The following is a 20,985-nucleotide window of genomic DNA, read 5'->3' as shown; positions in this document are numbered from 1 at the left end:
ATTCAAGTTTTTATTTCTTCAAATGTTAGTGGGAATGGTTAGTGTGAACAGTGAAGATCATGCTCAGTCAAATATAAATCTACCACAGGCACGAGGTAGCACAAAAGCACAGTTCTGATATTCAGATTAACATGATTTCAAGTGTAGTAGTGTTTCATACTACAGTTCAATACATGAGAAGTTAATACTTAGTAACTTAGGTTTTAAATAATAAATTGCTACAACACTTCAAAGTCAAAGCAGAAATCATCTGTCGCCTGTCTCAGAGCAACACAGAATAGTTGCACTGTTACATGAATGAATCATTGTTTTAATGAATGATTCAATGAATCCCCTCTCTCAGAGCGGGCCTGACCGCTTGAAGCTCTTCATGCCAGGCCTCTCAAGTTTCGCCTGTGGACACCATTCCAAGAAAACACTTGGTAAAATTAGTATACAAAAACACCTTCAAGCCCAGTATATAGCTCACTGCTCAGTTGTTAGCACAAGCATTGCTCTATATTGACTATAGTCTCAGTTTTAGTAAAGGCTTATTTCATATACACGAGTGGATAATAGAAACATGATAGCAGAGGATCAGGTGGAAGGATACAATGAGAGATTCAGCCCAAATGAGACGAGCTTGACATGGGTAACACACCATGATTTGTCAGTTTAATATTCAGTATGATGGACTAAAACACTGAAAAATGTCTGTCTGAGATAGATATTATAGAAACATGATTTAATTAGTTTAATAGCTTTTTGAATAGCTTTAGTGTTTCATAGCATATTCTACGTATTTTTGTGTTGATTGTGGCATGAATGATTGTTCTGAAATAATTATTTTCAAATAAGGTTCGCACTTCAGGAACAAATTATTAGCATGTTCTAATAAAAGTGTGAATGATATGCATGGGTTTGAGAACATTTTCTAGAATTTTATATGATTTGCATATTTCTTATATTTTGATGTTTATTAATTAGTCTGTAAATTGTGAGGAGCTTTTGGCACCTGCATGTCAAATGTCCCGTTAGGCTGAACTGAGGGACGATCCATCGGCAGAGACATGTTATGTGACCTAGAACCAAAGAGCATTGAGTGCGTCACTGTGTCTGATTACACAAGCATTTCCAAATAAACTGACCAGGTTTGGGTTCAACCTCGGAGCAAATTCATTCTTCAAAGTGTTTGGACGTCTGTACAATGTTATTATTCAGCTAGAGTATTTTTAATAAGGGGTGCCATAAGATGTTTAATTAAAGGTCAGGCAATGTCTGGAGAAGTACGCAGAATGCAGGTTAATACTGAGTGATGTAACTGAACCCCTTTTTGCAGTTAAGTACGGCCAGTGCTACGTCAAGGCTAAAATAACTGATGTAAAGAGAGAGCCTGCTTGTGCTGAGACCAGGGAAACTGTTTTGCTGTTTGTTGAGAACAGGGTCTTTAGCTTGATTGATAATAAACAGACATCAGCATGATATTCCAGCCAAGCCTGTTCTTCGGATACCACTTTTGCAAACTGAGTCTGAGTGGTGTGGTTCAGAAAAGACAAGAGGGTACAATATAGTCTCAATATCTCCCCTCATGTTCTTTCATTGTGTTCCTGCAAGGTTCTTAAGTCCCGTGGTTCTCAACCAAGGACTTATAAAAACAAATAAATTAATTAATAAATAAATAAAGTTTTTAAAGATGATAAAAAGTGATTTGGAGACCTGGAAAAGTAAAATTAATATTTTTCTTGTTATGCCAAATTGTAAAATATGGAGCATTTTCACCCCTTATACTATATAATAACTTATAAATTCATGGGATTGTCTAAAAATGTCCATAGAATATAATAAGTTTAGAAAATGGGCTGGGGGCCTTGAAATTGTTTTGGGGAATTAAAGAAAAAAGTATTATTTTATAGTATTATCAGTATATAATTTAATTTAATTAGGCCTGCTAATATAAAGTGTTTATTTAGTGTCTTTAATTGCTAAAAATATAAAAGTTTATATATATATATATATATATATATATATATATATATATTTTTTTTTTTTTTTTTTTTTTTAAATGTACATGTATAAATAAAATTATAAATAAAAATGTACTAATTACTTTTACTACCATCTGAGAAATTCAGGTTTGAATTCACACTTTTGATTTTTGAGAGTCTGCAATCAAATTTAGAGTCTTGTAAATATATATTTTTTTTTTTTAGCAAATAATGATACATTTAACTAATTGATTAATTAAATTAATCATCATACCATTTTTATTTCATTTGATAGATTTTTTTAATCCGGTTATAGGCGTAATCCTTATTATTATTATTAAATTGTTTGTAAATGTTCACACAGTCTGTGGTGCATTGTCATATGTTATGCTCTCAAACATACTTTCACCACTTGTTTACAACCCAATCCATCATACTAACTGAGCAGGATCTTATTTTACTGCCTGTAGTACATGCTGTACTGCTCTGGGATGTCAGGAATACAATGAAGCGATGCAGAAAAACAGGCCCCAATTCACCGAAGAGTCTCAGTGTCAATCTTCCCTCCTACAATAGTAATGTCAGCAGTTTAGTCAACACATGACCCCACATGCCTTGTGTCATAGACCCCTCTGGCTCTGATTGGTGGAGATAGTCCAACCCAGTCAACTCCCCCTTCCTCCACAGGAATGCATTCACTAGTTTTCTTGGGAATGTATTTTCACAATCAGTCATGTGCTATAAGCTTATAGACTGCACTGTAAAGAATCATATGGGCAGACTTAAAGGAAGATAAGATAATAATTAAGCTAAATGAATTTGATCATTTGAATCATTTTGAATATTTGATCTATTTATGTACAAAGTCTTGTTATGACTGACAAGAGACAGCTAAACTAATCAAGATACAGAATGAAGTATGTTAATATTAGTTAACATTAATGTGTTTATTAGCATAAAGCATTGGTAGTCTCCTCCACGACCCCAGACTCTTTAAATCACATTTTCTGATTCCTACAGACCCCACCAGTGTCTAGAGTTCTGGTGTATCCTGTGGAGAATTCAACAGATCATGATGAAATAGATAGTGCATGCTGAGAGTATGCTGTGCAATCGGATAGCTGGGCAGGCTTTGCTTTAACATGACCAAACTCTCTTAGGTTGTTTATTGCCTGAATAGCACTTCACAGAAACATACACTCATGCATATACACGTAACTTTGATTTCTTAAGTAACCCTTTTCAGAGAAAGACAGCAGTTCCAGCAGTTTAAACACACACACATTGTCCTCTGAACCATTCAAACAAACACAAGGTCTGAAATTCCTCTCAAAGGACACCTGGGTTAACACGGTACATTACACTACACAATAACTGCTATATCAAAATGAGAAGAAAGTATGATTTTAGTGGCATGTACAGGATCTAAACCAACATCCACACTATTTCTTAACAGTTTCTCTGTGCAGTTTTTCTTTTTGTCCCCATATGCAAATTGAACAAGCTGTATGAGCCATTAAATACAAGCAAAACATGTCAATTTTGACAGCTTGCAATGGTGGTGGAATAATAATCAGTAAACCACCACTCAAGCACCCACGTATCTCCTTCTATGATTACAGTCACAGACACAAATGCTCATGCTTTTGTAAACAGATGAATGCCCAGTTCAGCTGCTGCTGCTTTCCTGCCACGTGACCAAAATTGGGCGTGTAAAATCCATTAAATGCGTGCATTAAATGTAATGCATGGTCAGCATATTTCACCACCGCAATGCCATATTCAGCAAGGAATTATAATTAAATACAAATTAGACAGATAAATGAGGATTTCAGTCGATGATTTAAACATTGCCTATTTAAAACGCAACCACAACAGTGAACAAAAATAGCCTCGAATAAACGTTAACTGCTTAAAAAAAAAAAACTTTAGTGCACAGGTAATGTTGACACGTTTGCGGTGTCGAATAGCCAACGCTAGCGTTCTTGTCGCGTCGCATCGCATCAACAAAGTGTTTGATTGGTCCACTGTGTGGCAACGTCATGACTCCAAACCCAACCTTGAAAGACGCGTCGCGCGGATACAGTAGGCACTAGGCAGCTTCATTGACTGTAAATGGGGGTTTATAGCTATTTGTCGCGTCGCGTAGCTAGTAATGTAGATGGGTGCAAAGGGTTAACTGTGATGTCAGCTGCAGAGGCACGGACTGCTACTCACTGCAAACAGTTTCCACCCTGCTTTAAATACAACACCAACACAGACAGTCAGTGACCAGACAAAATACATGAGCGAAGAACAGCGAGCATCAACCGGGTTCAGCCGCGTCCGAGGATCCGCTGAGTACTTTTGAATGGCTGTGACATCTTAACGCCTCTGCCGCATCCAACGTATGTACAGTATGTATTTCATCCATCCCTGGCCTCTCATTTCCATCCTTTGTATAATCATTTGCAAAAGTAAATGCATGCACTTGTTTGGGTTAACTGTGAAGGGCTTCTGTTTTTATAGCACAGCGAATGATTGTTTACATTCATTGGGTATGTGACAGTAAGGGTCCGTCGTGCAATTATATATATATATATATATATATATATATATATATATATATATATATATATATATATATATGCATCATTATTGCTTTTTTTCTTTTTAATGACCTTAGCATTGACCTCCTTGTTCTTTGGATGATATTCTGTTTTAATCAGTTGAAATGAGTCTTAAAGTGTTTGTGATTAGGTAGTTATGCAGTAGTTGTCCTGTAGCTCTAGTGTCAGATCAAACATCATAGATGCACTGTACATTTGGATGCTTGTGCTATTATTGGCACCAATATCTAACAGCAGAACTATTGGAGCCATGTTAGTCCCATGTGACCGTGTATTTGTGTAAATGTGCAGTTTAATTCTGTCGCGTATGAACAATGAAGGTTTTTACACAATCTCAGGGTTGAATTTAGGGGGCAAATTATTTGGGCTAATAAGATTGTCAGGTTTTTCTAAAAGCCAGACTTTCCAGTCAGGGAAATCCTAAAAAGATTAGTGAATTTTAAAACTGTGATTTCAAGGCAAAGTCTGTAATTAATATACAGAATATATATCTTTGGCTTGAAATGTTTGACCACAGGCAGCTTCAGTCGGTCCGTTGAGGGTCATTTGTACAGAACTTAACGTAAATGTTTAATTCTGTTAATTCAGAAAATTGGCACTTGACGAACAAATGCAAATCCGGCCAGAAATCTAATTCTAAATAAATTTTTTTAGTAATCATGAACAGCTGGAGGGGTCATTGGGCAAGTCATTAAATTAACTGTTCAAAAAGTGCGGGAGCTCTTCAAGCATACAAAATACATTTTCTTTCTTTCCTTCCCTTTATAATGCCAACTTGCTCTGCCTTGTCGGAAATACGCAAGCCCTAGCTTGCATATTGTAATAGTGCACACTATTTTTTTTTTAAATTGCAGACACTTGCAATTAGCTAATTACTTTTAAACATTACGTGCTGTGCACTACAGAAAGACAGTAGTTTTCTGGGTTGGGTTTAATAACCAGGCATTATTAAATCCTTGGCAATGCTTGAGGAACACCACTTGTAATCCTTTTTTGAGCAACGTCATTGTATCTTCTGTGTGCTGTCTTAAGGGGTTCTATGATCATTTACCTTTCACCTAAATTGCCAAAGAAATCTGGGCTTGAGTTGAGCAAGACTGCATGTTTTTATAAGAACTAGTTCACCCTACAGGTTTTTTCTTAACGGTTAGGCTTGCAACTGCAATATTTTGCACAATCCTAGAAAAGTGTTTATCATAGAGATGTTGAGCTTGATCATGCTCACTAAACACACACAAATGGCTCATCGAAATCACATTTGTCTTTACACACTTTACAGACCTGTGCACTTTCACACAAACAGTTATTAATTGTAGTGCTGAAGTTGACAGAGAAATATACAGCTTGTTTTAATGATAAAAAAAGTATTAACAGAAAAAAATTACATATGAAAAAGCAGCACAGAACATTCTAATTGTAACAATAAAACAATAAGGGAAATTTGTAGGATTATTTTAAGGTTTTGACTTGAATAGTTTTGTGTTTGCCTTCTCTCTATTTCAGATTCAGACTATGAACTACGTGGGCCAGCTAGCCGGTCAGGTTTTTGTGCAGGTGAAGGAGCTGTACAGAGGCCTTAACCCCGCCACCCTGTCCGGCTGTATCGATGTTATTGTGGTGCGTCAGCCCGACGGCACTCTGCAGTGCTCGCCTTTTCACGTCCGTTTCGGCAAGATGGGAGTTCTGCGCTCCCGGGAGAAAGTGGTAAGCACTAACACAGACATGCTTTAGGGTGGCAGCATATGAGATTTTCCATATTATTGCAGCTTACCATTTCACTGATTCATCTTGTGTGTTAAAGGTTTTTTGACCTCCCAAAAATTATATTCTTTAATTTTTTACTTTTGAGGTCATGTGTCACACAAGCATATTCAAGCTTCTGCAAGTCCAATGAGTGTTTTTACATTCACGTTCTTAAACCAATTATGTTTGTGGTCAAAGCATGTGGTCACGTAAATATGGCAAACTGGTGGCATAAGGTCATAAACTTGACACAGTTGTATATTTACCCATTTTGTCCAGCATATAAACACCTTAACCTGCATCCACCTGCTGTGGACCATCCAATTTTTCTTGATTCAAAAAAGTTAAAATTATTTTAAGTTGTCCTTGTTACACATTACATGTACTTACTATTATAATAATATGAATAATTACATGGAAGTAACCATAAGCCAAACTTTTGTAAACAATGTTTACTTTTATTACGAGGTTATTGATGTTGATGCAAACCAGTAAATCAGATTAATGCAATAAACTGATTGTTGGTAGTTATATCAGCCCATTGGTATGCATGTAAACATGCTCAATTAGGGTTTTTATCTTGCATCAACCAAGTCCAGTTTCCGTTTAGGCTTCCGTTAACCATGTTTAAAGTCCTCTATTTATGTGCAGTGATCAATGTTTAAATGTGAATAAAAGCCTAAATTAAATCTGTTCAAATGGATTACTTTTACAATGTCTTTTTGTACTTTTTGATGTGTAAAACAAATATAGATTGTGTGGACTTTAAAAGAAGGGAAAAAAAAGGATTATATATATATATATATAAAACATAACTTGTGTTCCGAGGATAGTTGAAGTTGTTGTTTGAAGATGGGATAAAATTAGCATTGTCACTGGCCTTGTGTTGCACATGGCTTACTGTTGTAAGTTGCCTTTATTATAGTGACAGCATTCCATGTTCCCTTTCTCCTCAGGTTGACATTGAGATAAATGGGGAGCCGGTCAGCTTACAGATGAAACTAGGTCAAAATGGAGAGGCATTCTTTGTCAAAGAAACAGAAAGTGATGAGGTGAGTACCGGCGTCCTGTACCAAACAATAAATCATGGCGCACTGCTTTTACTGCAGCCAAGAATTATTGTGCACTGAGAAATGTAACACGAGGTATGCAAGTCTTATCATGAGTATAGCTTGAAATCTGAACTTGTTTACTGGAAACAATCCAGCTGCATGCATTCTGTTACCCGAGCTTGCAAACTTTGCTCTAGAACAGACTTTTTGAGCCAAGGGCACTGTTGTTCTGTCTGCAAAGGCACCATCTTTATGCTTCCCAAGCTTGGAAGCAAAAGCCAGACAATTTAAAGGGCAACGTAATGTACCAGAGAAAAGCCCTGAATACTGTCCGACAGCTAAGATTAGAAAAGCTCTGTCCGTGTATGTCGGTTATCCTCATGGCTTAGTCTTTCAAACTTCCTCATTACTTTCTGACCACAGATGGTTTCTTGCTCATCACAGGCACAGATGCCTTAGATGAATATCTGCTGAGGTACACTGCGTTTAGAATGGTTACCCTTTTCCTGTGATCCCTCAACATTTGCCTTGTGTTATTGTGTGCTCACTAAATTGTGTTATTATTAATTCCAGCAGAATCCCTGTCTATTTGTCTGAACCGTTTTAGATGTTTTTGCTTCATTTGACTAAATAGTAGCAAACAGAGAGCTATCACTGGATTGCATTCACCAGAGAAACTTGAAAACCATAATTTATGTTAATATGATATTCTGTTATGAATATAAGTGTAACAGTTCTAGAGAAGGACACTGAATACATTGAATCTCTGGTGTAGCATTTTAGGATCTTATGCTGATGTAATTGCACTTGTATTGAAAGGTATGTATTGAAATTAAATTGTATAAAATAAAAAAAAGCTAATATTTAAACCTATATTAGTTTCATGCATATATTAGCATATTGTATCTTATAGTAAAAAGCAATGGGAAACCAAAGTGTACGGCATTCATGTAATGTGACAGTTACTGCTAAGGCTAAGATTTGTATGTTTTATCTATTTCACTGAAGTCCAGTGAATTTGGGATTAAAGCTCCTGAAAGGGATTTGTTTTTTTTTGTTGTTTTTTTGTAATACCATACACAAATTGTCAGATAACATATATTACTTAAATAGGTATCCTGATAAATCACATTTTTCTCTGTGGCAGGCTGGCAGCCAAAGAATTTATAAAGGGTAGAAAATAATCTATATTAGCCATTCAGACTTGGATTTGACCCTCTGCCAACCTCAACCAATGGCATTAGTTTGGGGTGCAAATAATTAACTAACTTTAACCTGTCCTACTTTAAAGAAAGTGAAAGTGCTCCAGAACACTGGTTTCCTGTATTAGTTATTGTTATGGTTCCTGCTGTTGACTATAATCAGCGTATATGTTGTGGTGATGATGTTTGGCAGAGCTAGAGTTAATAATGCTCTGTCTGTTTGAATGGAAGTGATAACTGATGTATGAGCTGGTTGTCTGGTTCTCAAGGGCTATTGAGTGACATAAACAACTGAACATTATACTATCATATATTAATGGTCAGCCATGCACTTATGTCTCATGAAACCATGACTTTGAGACAGTTCAAAACTGTGCACGTGCATGAGTTTGTTTCTAATTTAAGATGTAGTGATCTATCACAAGGCATTAGGGTCACAGTGTTGTGCTTCTGGGATTTAAGTGGAAAGTCAAACCAAATCTATGGCTACGGTCTACATTTGTGGTTATATGAGTGAATGGTTGTGTTTGCAGATATACAGATGTTTTCCTCCACATTTAGGACTATTATTACTCTCCCTACAGGAGATGGTGCCGTCCCACTTGGCTACATCGCCCATAATTTCAGAGGGCTCTGCCTTAATGGAGGCCCAAGTTGGAAAAGGCACATCACGTCTGTCTGACTCTGGAAACGAAACCTCCATTCAAACCCTGGGATCCATGCAGTCCCCTTGTGACAGTTCAATAATGAAGAAGCGAAGGAAGAGGAGGAGAAAATCTCAAGTAGACAGCATGAAGCGAGAGGACAATGGAGACTTTTCGGAAGATGAAGACATGTTTCCCATCGATATGAGTTCTGATGATGACACAGAGACTACAGGAAGCAGGTCAGAAAAAAACTGAAGATATAGAGAAAGTCTTTATTCTGATAAATAATATTCCAAATGACATTCATGTCATTCCAAACCTGTATGAGTTTTTTTGAAATACAAAAAGCATCCATGCCATTCTTTTGCATACCAGGGGCTGCCAAACATCAAAAATAAAAATTAAAACTATAGACCATAGTAGACCATATGGCCTTGCACGTTCTAATTTAGCACATTGCAAATGGATTTGAGACATGTAATATAATTAATGTATAATTGACATTTTTGGGGCTTTTTTAATGTATGTGAGAACATAAATGAGTTTTGAGTGCTGAGATGAATGGTGTTTTTTGAAGTATGACAGCCCCGGGGTCACCATTCACTTACATTGTATGTGGGTAAATGGGGATAGTGGTCTTGCCAAGATCTCACACGGAATCTAAATCCCACTTTTCTGCGGGCTCAACTTGGCAGGAGCTGTGAAGCTTATCTTATTTCCTGCATAGAGCATAGAGAGCATACAGAATTTAGGACAGAGCAGATGGTTCTGATAATGCAGAGAGATCCTCCTTCTCATAACCCATTTGAAAACACTGCCAATTGTGTGATTGCAGTGGCATAATTATTTTGCTGCAAGTTTGCTGGAATTAATCCAGTTGCAGTGGTATTGTGATGTGGGCTGTCTGTTTGTTCACTCCTCGAATAAGCTCTCCAGTGGAGAGAGGGAGGTGGGCTAAGTGGAGAAAAAGAGGTTGCCAGTCCTATTGCTGAAGTAAACAAGTGGCTCAAACAGCTCCTCCAATGTTTTTCCACGAAATACATGAAACCATGCCAATTCTGGCTCCAGCTCGATGGGAGTCCTTTGTAATGTTGGGCAATCTAGCATTACCCCCACATATCTAAGAAAATAAATTATTTGCAATATAAACCAGTTTAACGACATAAACATCCTTTTCCTTTCTTTCACTCCCAGTGGACAGTGACAAGTTATGTATTTTATCTGTTCAATCTGTATTAGCAAGTTAAAAGGTCAAACTTTTAGTGCACTACATGCTTTGCATTACCAATAATCTGTTTCCCAGGTACCAGTAATAAATAAAAAAAGTGACGGTAAAGGCCACTGACAAAACAGTCAGCTGGGAATGAATCTAAACTCAAGAATGTGTTGCTTGGCAAAGCGGCAGTTTGAATTCAGCTCTTTAGAAACCCCACAATGCTCTCTGTCTTCATGGAAGAATGAGCCTGTTGATGACAAGCACTGCAGATTATCACTGGCTATATCTATACGCATGAAGTAAAAATGTACTACAAATGTAAACAATGTCTTACTCTTAACTTTTGCAGATATATATACACTTACGTATATGTTTGCATATACTGTATGTGTTTTCAGAGCCATGTCTCATGAACTATTTGCTGAGCGGGTGAAAGGAACTAGCAGCACATACACACAGTATGAAAGGAGCTGGACTGCTGTTCAAAGGTATGCCACTTAAGACTCCCTACTTTCAGCCATTCATTATGAAAAACAAAGACACAATTGCAATATATAAAGTTGCAAAATTGCAATAAAGAGAATGAACACACCATGTATATAATACATAGCAAAAGAGACAACAATGTACCACGACTAGTAGTTCTTGTTTACATTTCAAAGAAAAAAAAAACAGAATTGTATTTGTGCCTGTCAGTTGAATTAATTAATCTAAACGAAAAACTGCAGTGCCAACACTTCAGTGAAAAGACAGTAAGATGTCTGTGAAGTGAAATCCAAAAACGTGTACATCTGCATCATATTGTATTTGATTACACGTAAAATAAATATTCAGGCCAACAGGAATGTTTCTCACACCAATAAACCCAGTATATGCTGTATTGCTGACTGTAACCGAGACCGGACTGAAGGCTTTATCAATTTATATTGATAATCATCAGCAAACTGTTCCCACAGCTACAATATGATGATTAAACTTATATATCATAATACATACCAGAACATTCAGATGTGTTTATTTAACAACAGACTATTTTTCTTAAACTGTATATTATTTATTATTGTATGACATTCAAACTAATAGACATTTGAAAAATAGATCTTTGTTTTCTGACCCACAGCAAAGGATTGGAGAAGATCTGCACCTTACCCATTTGCACCAATTCAGGATTGTCCATTTCCTGCCCTCAACAAACAGCCATGTTTCAGTCCACACCCAGGTAACCACTGCTGCCACTATAGAAGAGTAATTCAATTTGAAACGAAGCCATAACGTGTGGGTCAATATCACTGTAGGGTGTCCTGCAAATTAACAACTCATTTACCATGATAACTTAACATAAAAATGAATTTTGAAAGGGTATGTTATATTAGGCTAAGTTTTTATATTCATAACAAAAGCTTTACTGGGCTCTTTAGATACATTTGAACATTTTCTAGAATTTTTTTTGGTTTTTGCAAGAAGATGCGTGTTATTTTGCTATGTCGATGCACTCTGCTCATTAAATTTGAATGATAATAGAATATTGTCAAATAATAGAATAAAAAAATGATCATATTAATATTTTGTTAAAAAACAGATTACTCAATTTGATGTGATGTGATGTGGATGCGAGCTCAGCTAATATGGTTCTATAGTACTTTAGTGTATACTATTTATGATTTGATTCAAAATGTTTGAGTATTTTGAGGGTTGAAAGGCACTCTATGGTGATATTGACCCTTGTATTAAAAAGCCCTACATTTCTCTAGAGTTTTGTCCAATTGAAAGATTTTGTCCTGTTTGTCAAGCATAGAATTTAGTTTTGCAGGACAAAGAATTAAAAGTTGAAGGCATTGGTCCTAGCTTATTTCACAACAGCTGTATAAATACAAATCTACAGTTAATTCAAATGTCTGTCATTTTTCCCTACAGCAGCCCAAATGACTCCTTGCCATCTACACCCAAGAGTGACTCCGAATTGCTGTCCAGTCAGAGGAGCGGAGGGAAACCGGACAACCCTGAGATGCTTTGGACGTGGGGAGAGCTGCCTCATGCTGCCAAAGTACAATAATCACAAGACATGCCACATAACAACAACCACTTAACAAATGTGAGGCGGCTAACTTTACATCTTCTCTTTCCACAGCCGTCATTCCTGCAGCCCATGTTGGAGCCCATGGTGGTGACCCCAAGATCAATCCCACCATCTGAAAGCACACACTTCAGAGCCATCTCTGGGGATGGGATGGTGGAGGCTCACAGCAGTGATGTCTATGTGGAAGATCTCAGGGTTGGAGAGGTAACATCTGCCGCTGCTGTAGATGTGGAGGCCATCAGTGCAACCGCCCATCTTATCACAGACCCAGAAGAGGGGCGGCACAGTCCTGGAGCTCTTGCAATTAGAAAGACAGACTCTCCATCCAAGAAAAAAGGTAAAGAGCATTAGGGCTCTAAAAATGCCTTTTTATGATTAACTTAAAAAGCAAAATGTATTTGGCTGAAGCATATAATGCCATCCTACATTGATTCCTAGACAAAAGGAGCCGACACCTGGGATCAGATGGAGTGTACCTGGATGACATCACAGAGTTGGAGCCTGAGGTGGCAGCCTTGTACTTTCCAAAGAGGTACATGTTCACTTGTTCATTTATGATCCAGGTGTAATGTGAGTATTTTAAATGGTTTTAATTGTCAGAATGATTTTGTGTTGTTCAGTGATGGAGCAACTTCTTCGAGGGGCGGGGCAGATTCGAGAAGTGCCAGTCAGTCCCCTCAATCAGTAGGCAGCAGTGGGATGGACAGTGGAGTGGACAGCTTTTCTGACCAGTTAGGAGACTTGCCTCATATTGCCATCTCTCTTTGTGGAGGACTGACAGAAAACAGAGAGATCACTAGAGGTGAAAGAACAAGTTGTGATGTACTGTAACCTACTAGTAAACAGTCTGGGGATGGTCATATTTTTTATGTTTTTAAAAGAAAGAAGCTTATTTATTTGATAATTTATTTTGATAACAGTAAAAACAGTAAAATTGTTAAGTATAATTGATTTATATTTTAAAGTATTTAAAAAATAAGAATTTGATGTAAAATGTCATTACTGCCACCTTTGAACAATTTTTTGTGGCTGTTCTGTTATTCTGTATGTTCTGTATTAATATCCAGTTTTTTTTCCTAGATTTCATTAGCTAGGGGAGTAAATAGTTTTTACAATCTTTCATTCACAGAGGAATTTGAGGAACGAGCAATACCTTATCAGGAGTTTGCAGATAATCCATCTATCATTGATGATCCCAACCTGGTCGTAAAGATTGGCACTAAGTATGTCACACATCCTGCCACATAAAAGCACTTAAATAACGTCATTCATCAAAATGTTTTCAAAATACACCTAAACTTACAATTACGTGTTTCATTACATTTGTCAATTATTTCCGCACATTTTGTTCTCTCCACGAAGGTATTATAATTGGACCACGGCCGCTCCTATCGTACTAGCCATGCAGGTTTTCCAGAAGCCCTTGCCAATGGTAAGGACTGCATAAACAACACACACATACATAAAGGTCTTTAGGTATTCGTTCAACAAACACTGACAATGTAACCTTATAGTAGTTTAAATAAAGCTTGTTAATATCAAAGTCAAACATTGATTGCTCAGTGATGTACATGTACTATATGTAAGTGACTTAAACTAAATTAGTTGAGGGTTGGATTCATGCGCCCCCTGCAGGTGGATTACAGTGCAACAAAGAACATGTTTATTTGAAAACATAATTTTCTGTCAAATACATTTATACATGTCTCACTTTTGAATATTTATAATAATTTGGACACCTTTGCTTATTTAGGTTTTATTTAAATGTCAGCACTACCTCAATACTAACCAAATGAATAGCACAGTTTAAATAGGTAAATGATGATTAAAGTGGTAGAAAATAAATACCGTTTTGTTTCTGTATTGTTTGTCTTCTCAAGTGGTCTACAAGTGTTTCATGGCTTTTTAAAGTCCTTGTGTATATTACACCCCGGCTCTCATGGCACTCCAGAGCATTTAAATTTGTCTCTTCCCTCCTCCCTGTTTTTCTTCTTCTTTTTTTTTTTTCTTTTTAATTGATCTCCCCTCATCCCATCCCAAGTATTCCTGTCTGAGTTACGTCTACTCTGCTCTTGGTTTCTTCACATACTGTTTTCCTAGCGTGTTCGGCTCTAGTCCTGTACGTCTTTGTGGATTTGTGTTGATTTTATTAGCTGCATGTTCGTTCAGTCACAGTCATCCTGTCATTTAGTTTTTGAGTTTTGAGTATCAGGGGCTCTGTGCGTTTGCTCCAGGCCACAGTGGAGAACATCATGAAGGAGAAGATGCCCAAGAAAGCAGGACGCTGGTGGTTTTCATGGCGGGGCAGAAACAACAGCTCCAAATCGGTATAGTTGCATTATCGCATAAAGGAAATTGAATTGAATTAAGGGGGTGAATCAACACCAGATTTATGACAAGACTTTTTGACTTGGCAGGTTTGCAAATATTATATATGCAAAAAAAAAAAAACATGCAAATGAGTTACTATCATTCCTACTGCAACAGGAATCAGCATCTGACCAGATTGAAGGTGGAGAGGATTCTATAAGAACAGCATCTGTGAGCAGGTACCTGATGTTTCATATTTAGAAATACACAGCATTGTTCTGCCTAATAGATTAAAGGGTACCTCTTAGCATATTTCAGCTGAAGTACAGTTGTATAAAAAATAACACCAAATACAAGAGTAGAAACTGAGTCGCTTCCACATTCCTCTACGCCTATTTTTCCACTTAGCAAAAAAGTCTGTTCGTTCGTAAGCACCACCAAGTCGTAAGTATGTGTAACAGCAGCAGCTCTGGACATGTGATCATAAGCGCAAATCTTATTGGTTTGTCAGTTTCACACGCAACGCACTGGAAAAGAGATTTTTTTTGACTCTCCATAAAAAACTGTTTCATTGACAGTTTGCAAATCAGTCTGTAAAGACACATTAATAGCGTTCATTCAAATTATAATGTTGATCGCACCAAATATTTGCACTGAACATTCATATCTGTCTTTAGTCAATCCAAAAGATGTAATTAAGCTTAACACTAACATCTTATATCATCTCTCAGGTCTTTAGAATTCAACAGACTTAGGGCCTGTCTTTTGGTGTTAAAATAGTACTGTCAGGTTTTACTAAAAACATGCAGTGAAGAATTAGTGCTGAAAATGCATGGACAAAGTTATTTTTTTGCCTAACCTTATTGAATATGCATTTGTAGGAATTTCCCTTTCAGACACAAAATGTAAGGGAGGAGAGTATTCGAATGAATCACGCATGAGTTTTAATACAATTTCTCATCAAATTATTGGTATTTGCACATTTATTTAACGCCCCCCCCCCCACCCCGCAAAAAAAAAAAAAACAAGTCGTAAAACATGAATAGGAACTAAATTTTAGAATATGAGCTCAATCTTGTTTCTTATCAAACAAAACATATTTTAGAAGACTGAGAATGTAGATTATGTATAGAGTATAGATTTTGACTGGTGGTATTTTTCATAGATTAAAAGATGAATCATCATCCAGTGAAGATGACAGTGGAGGTGCTAAACAGAATCCTGTGAGCAATCAGCCTGAGGTTCTCCTCTGCACTGGAGGCCACTGCTACAGGAAGACACTTCGTTTGTCCTCAGAACAGCTAGTAAGCGTCTCATTTTCCATGAAGCCTGTAAATCCATTCAGAGAATAGGTTATAGAAACCCACGCTACAAGCATATTCCTCACAGGCCAGTCTCCACTTAAAAGATGGCCCCAATGATGTGGTCTTCAGCGTCACCACCCAGTATCAGGGCACCTGCCGCTGTGAGGGCACCATCTATCTGTGGAACTGGGATGACAAGATAGTGATTTCAGATATCGATGGCACCATCACAAGGTTAGACTACTCAAGGCAACTTTCTGTGGCAATGTAATGGGCTTTTCAGATAAAGGTACGGTCTAAATAGCAAAATCTTCTTCAGGTCTGACACCCTGGGACACATTTTACCCACTCTGGGTAAAGACTGGACCCATCAGGGCATTGCCCGACTCTACCACAAAGTTAGCCAGTGAGTCCCACACCACACATGTGAGCAAAAAGATTTTTGACCCATTTTCAAAATGTCTAAAATATCTAATTATCTTTGCCTAACAGGAATGGCTACAAGTTTATGTACTGTTCAGCTCGGGCGATTGGCATGGCTGATATGACCCGGGGTTACCTGCACTGGGTTAATGAAAGAGGCACCATGCTACCCATGGGACCTGTGCTGCTTAGTCCCAGTAGTCTGTTATCTGCATTTCACAGGTTGTAACACACACAAAACATGTATAATTTGTATAACATGTAAAACTGAGAGAATGCCATATTAAATGTTACTGATGTGATGTCTTTTCTTTTAATTTCAGAGAGATCATTGAGAAGAAGCCAGAGAAGTTTAAAATTGAATGTCTGACCGACATTAAAAACCTGTTCTATCCAAGCACAGAACCCTTCTATGCTGCTTTTGGAAACAGAGAAACAGTAAGTACTAGGAGCAATAATTGCTAACATTACCTTCATCTTATATATACACATTTCTAAGGAATGTTCTTCTCTCCAGGATGTTTATTCATATAAAGAGGTTGGAGTGCCTTTGAACAGAATATTCACTGTGAATCCTAAGGGAGAGCTCATCCAAGAACATGCAAAGACCAACATATCATCGTAAGTGACTGCAGCAGTTCTGGATCGAATCAAAACGTGTCTGTGTCTCATTGTTAAAGAAAGAAAAATATATATTGTAATAAAACTAACCCTGTTTTGTTTGTTTGGTACATCATTTATATTATAATTATCTCATTTTTTTATTTTTAATTTAAATGCATTCAGACATTTGTATACTTTTGATTGTTTTTGTCATTTCCATTATCCAAAATTAAAAGAAAAACTACTATTTTTTGTTTTAAAATTATTTATAATTATTATGTATAATAATTAAGCCCCTATTTCCTTCTAAAGTCTCATTTAAATGCATCTGGACATTTCACTTTGAAATATTTATAATACCATTACATTATCAGCAATGATTCTCATTAGAATCTAACAGTAGGTAATTTAGTAGTGTCTGATAGTTTGAAATTTGTCAGTCTGTCAGGAAATTCATCTGTATATTCTTGTGTGTTTTAGTTACGGACGTCTATGTGAGGTTGTGGATCATGTCTTCCCTCTTCTGATAAGAGGGAACACCACCGACTTCCCCTGTTCAGACACCTTCAGCCAGTTCACCTTCTGGAGAGATCAGTTACCAGAGGTAGACAAGCAGGATAAACATGCCGAGAGCAGCTAAAAGGACATACAGTTCTGTAAAAAGATAGCATCCCCTAGAAACTCAGCTCTGACGCTGCACTGCCACAGATATTCCTCTACGCACAAGCAACTTAGCACTTTGCAGACCGTATGCCGCCCTCTTCCTGTTCCTTAATTATTTGACATTTTTACAAACATTTATCATTTCTGTGTGTGCTAATATTTTGTTTTACTGGAAATAATCTGGTAGCATATTACACAGCTCATATTAGGGAATTTTTTTGTTTATTGATGAGGTTACAGTTATTTTAAAGTGTCAAAAGCATTATTCATAACCAACAATACAATTACATTAAGCTATTAAAAAATATCTAATGGCTTTGTCCAAGGTTGTAAGGATGTATGAGGGAACAGTTATTTTAGTACATAGTATAAAAAGTTTTTGACCATTTGTTTAAAAAAAAAACATGCTGAGAGAAATGTAAAAGTTTCATCAAACTAAAAAATAAAAAAACAGTAAATGAACTCAGTAGTTATAAAGCCAGTTTAGTATTTCTCAGGTGATACAGAATTTACTCAAGGTAATCTTTTGAAACTTAAAGTGACCTTTCATAACAAACAAAAAAATATTACTGTCAGTCTAAATTATTTTGCTACTCCATTTCTTTAACAACAAAACAACAAACGCAAGTGGATCGATCTTAATTGTGCATCCTCAAGACCTTTTTACCACGTACACACTTTACATTTTGCCAAATGCTTATTATTATGTGATAACTTTGCATTCCTTACTATTTGTGTGTATTTTATGTAAAGTTCATAACTCTGACCAGCAAATCTAAATCATGCAGAAAAACTGAAACTAAACAAAAGCAAACAACAATGCAAAGAACACTCAGGTCATGAAGTATTTCCTACCTGTATTAATTCCTTCAGATCAATGTCATATTTAATCTTACTCATTTTCATAATATATATATATATATATAAACACACACACCTGAGAATTATGTAATTATGTGCTTATTTCAATCATTAAGTATATAACATCTCCTGATTCATGGTGCATACTATTATTGTTAATTTTCTTAGATTTTTTTAATAATCCTTGTATTCTACCAACACCTTTACCCAATTGTGTGTATTATTTCTATCTTATTAAAGGATGAAATGGACTGTGTATTATGAAATTACTGTATTCTGAAATATGTCTCTAGTAAATGAATAAGGTTTTTGCGTGATACGTAAATGGACAAGCTCTTGCTTATTCTTAGGTCCATGGTTATCAAGGAGCACATTAAATAAGCACTGATGTGATGCATGAATGATAAATGGGCTTATGGGATTGATTCAAAAGAACTTTGTATTTTAACGTATTATTGTTCTGCAATGAAAAAACAGAGTATGTAGTAAAATATGTGTGCAACATGAAAATGCAAATTGTACTGATCTCTAATTGGTTGACTGCTACAAACTTCAACACTGTGAATGATCAGGTCAAACATTATAGATTTGTTTCTGCTCTTTCTTACAATATACATCTTCAGTTCATTGAGATTTCTTATTCTAAACAAAAAAGCTGAATAATATAAGACTGTGTAACATGTTCACTGTTTATATGAATGGTAACACAAATAACATTCAGTTGCAATAGCTTTTGTTCTGTTTGCAGTCTCTATGGAGTTTTATATTCTTTCTGTGAAAGATCTTGTTGCCTAAGTTGTGGCAGTTGAGTTTGTTATGTTTAGTGTTGAGATGTAAAACTACAGTCGTGTGTATATTTTAAGATGCTAAATCTCAATGTGTAAATTAAAATCCCATTACATGAATGCAAAAACATGCTTTTTATGTTTCTTGTTTATCTGTTTCATACTGAAACAACCTACCTTGGTGTCACTGTTACTAAACAGATTGAGTACAGTCCATAGTTTCTCATCAATAGTGTTAAAAATCCCACTGAATAGATTCTTCACCTCTTCTGGTCTTACACGACGAGCTTCAGTTTCCCTTTTCACGCAGATACTCGGCTAAAATACAAACATTATTTTCAGACAGTTGAGCAGAAAAGTTTATTTTGAACAATGTGGATACAATTTGAGCCCACCTAGTTTCTCAACTGCTTCGACACAGATACTTGGATACATGCTCTGTGAATATGTGGCAACAATCACATACAGTGCCGTTCTCACCAATATCAGGCCATGTCCTTCCTACACAAAAACAGTAAAGAAAAATAAATAAATCAGTGTATGATGTGATGACATGATTAAATATTGATGATGTGTTTACATTTGTTTGATCTCGTCATTGAAAATATCCAGTTTATACAGACACCGTTTTAATTTTTGAATTAAAGTTTTGTTTTTTTGTTTTGTTTTGTTTTTTACTTCCCAAAAATGTTGAAACTGGTGTTGTTACTGTCTAGAGAGGAAAAAAAATTGGCATTGTTGGCATTATTAATTTGAAAAAAATATATATACATATTCATTTTTTTTTTAAGATGAAGCAGTTTTGTAACTAAAAAACTTGTACAATGTGAACTAAAAAAAAAAAAAAAAAACCGGGACGAAAGTGCGTTAATATACGTTACATTGACTGGGTTTATATGTCGGAATGCGCATTTTTGAGCAGGTCTGATTAAATGTAAGAGTATATTTGGTGTGTTACCTACACATTTGGTGTATATGGAGTGTTTGTCGGCACGCACACAGGTGTAGTGTTTGCTCCTGAAGTCGAGTCCTCTCTGCCTCGTTACATTCACCTGCTTGAATGCGTCTAGAAACGTCCGAGTTTGTTCTGGACATACCTGTTTTAAGAGAATAAACTGATTCATCTAAATGGAAATGTCTGTTGTAAACAAATATAATCGATAAAACCTTCAATGACACACGTTTGTCTGCCAGAATGTAGAGATGCAGTAAACTTACTGTAAAGTTGGACGCTGCCCTTACGTCGCCAGTTCTCGCCACAAATATCGCTGCGGACTCTACATGTTTTGTGTCGATGAGACTGCCTTCTAATAACTTTGGAAATGGGTTCATATTTATATGTACGTTAACTCATAACCTCAGAAAGTGTTTGAAACTTTTATTATACATGTTGTCCATTCACAACAAAGTTGGTGAACGCTGTCGCCCTTAACAACCGCCCGACTCATGAATATTAACAGTGCCCTAATTAATATTCATGACTATTGACGTATGACTGTATATAAACTTATTCTCTTACAACTAAT

General features: G+C 36.3%; 2 protein-coding genes across 5 annotated transcripts; one reads left to right on the top strand and one right to left on the bottom strand.

Moving 5' to 3' along the window:
• Positions 1 to 474: 474 nt before the first annotated feature.
• On the top strand, positions 475 to 19,587 carry LOC127976756 (phosphatidate phosphatase LPIN1). Of its 4 annotated transcripts, none has more exons than XM_052581401.1 (22): positions 475 to 631; positions 6,077 to 6,277; positions 7,273 to 7,368; positions 9,155 to 9,456; positions 10,832 to 10,921; positions 11,554 to 11,652; positions 12,348 to 12,477; positions 12,562 to 12,847; positions 12,949 to 13,042; positions 13,131 to 13,312; positions 13,640 to 13,733; positions 13,873 to 13,942; positions 14,552 to 14,629; positions 14,745 to 14,837; positions 14,998 to 15,059; positions 15,986 to 16,124; positions 16,210 to 16,358; positions 16,444 to 16,530; positions 16,617 to 16,769; positions 16,871 to 16,985; positions 17,065 to 17,168; positions 17,631 to 19,587. In XM_052581401.1, the coding sequence occupies exons 1-22, from the start codon at positions 563 to 565 to the stop codon at positions 17,788 to 17,790; spliced, it is 2,853 nt and encodes a 950-aa protein (XP_052437361.1). In that variant the 5' UTR covers positions 475 to 562; the 3' UTR covers positions 17,791 to 19,587. The 4 variants fall into 4 exon arrangements, with proteins under 4 accessions (XP_052437361.1, XP_052437362.1, XP_052437364.1 ...); XM_052581404.1 differs by lacking the exon at positions 475 to 631 and adding an exon at positions 4,030 to 4,351; XM_052581405.1 differs by lacking the exon at positions 475 to 631 and adding an exon at positions 4,030 to 4,360.
• A 57-nt stretch (positions 19,588 to 19,644) lies between these two features.
• On the bottom strand, positions 19,645 to 20,873 carry pfn4 (profilin family member 4). Its single transcript, XM_052581406.1, has 4 exons — positions 20,678 to 20,873; positions 20,422 to 20,556; positions 19,855 to 19,960; positions 19,645 to 19,777 (listed from the first exon to the last, which is right to left on the bottom strand). Exons 1-4 carry the CDS (start codon positions 20,789 to 20,791, stop codon positions 19,749 to 19,751), a joined length of 384 nt encoding a protein of 127 aa, XP_052437366.1. The 5' UTR covers positions 20,792 to 20,873; the 3' UTR covers positions 19,645 to 19,748.
• Between the last annotated feature and the right edge of the window lie 112 nt (positions 20,874 to 20,985).

The sequence above is a fragment of the Carassius gibelio genome, chromosome B17, assembly GCF_023724105.1.
Source record: "Carassius gibelio isolate Cgi1373 ecotype wild population from Czech Republic chromosome B17, carGib1.2-hapl.c, whole genome shotgun sequence".
Lineage (NCBI taxonomy): Eukaryota > Metazoa > Chordata > Actinopteri > Cypriniformes > Cyprinidae > Carassius > Carassius gibelio.
This window is presented reverse-complemented; position numbering and strand designations above follow the sequence as displayed.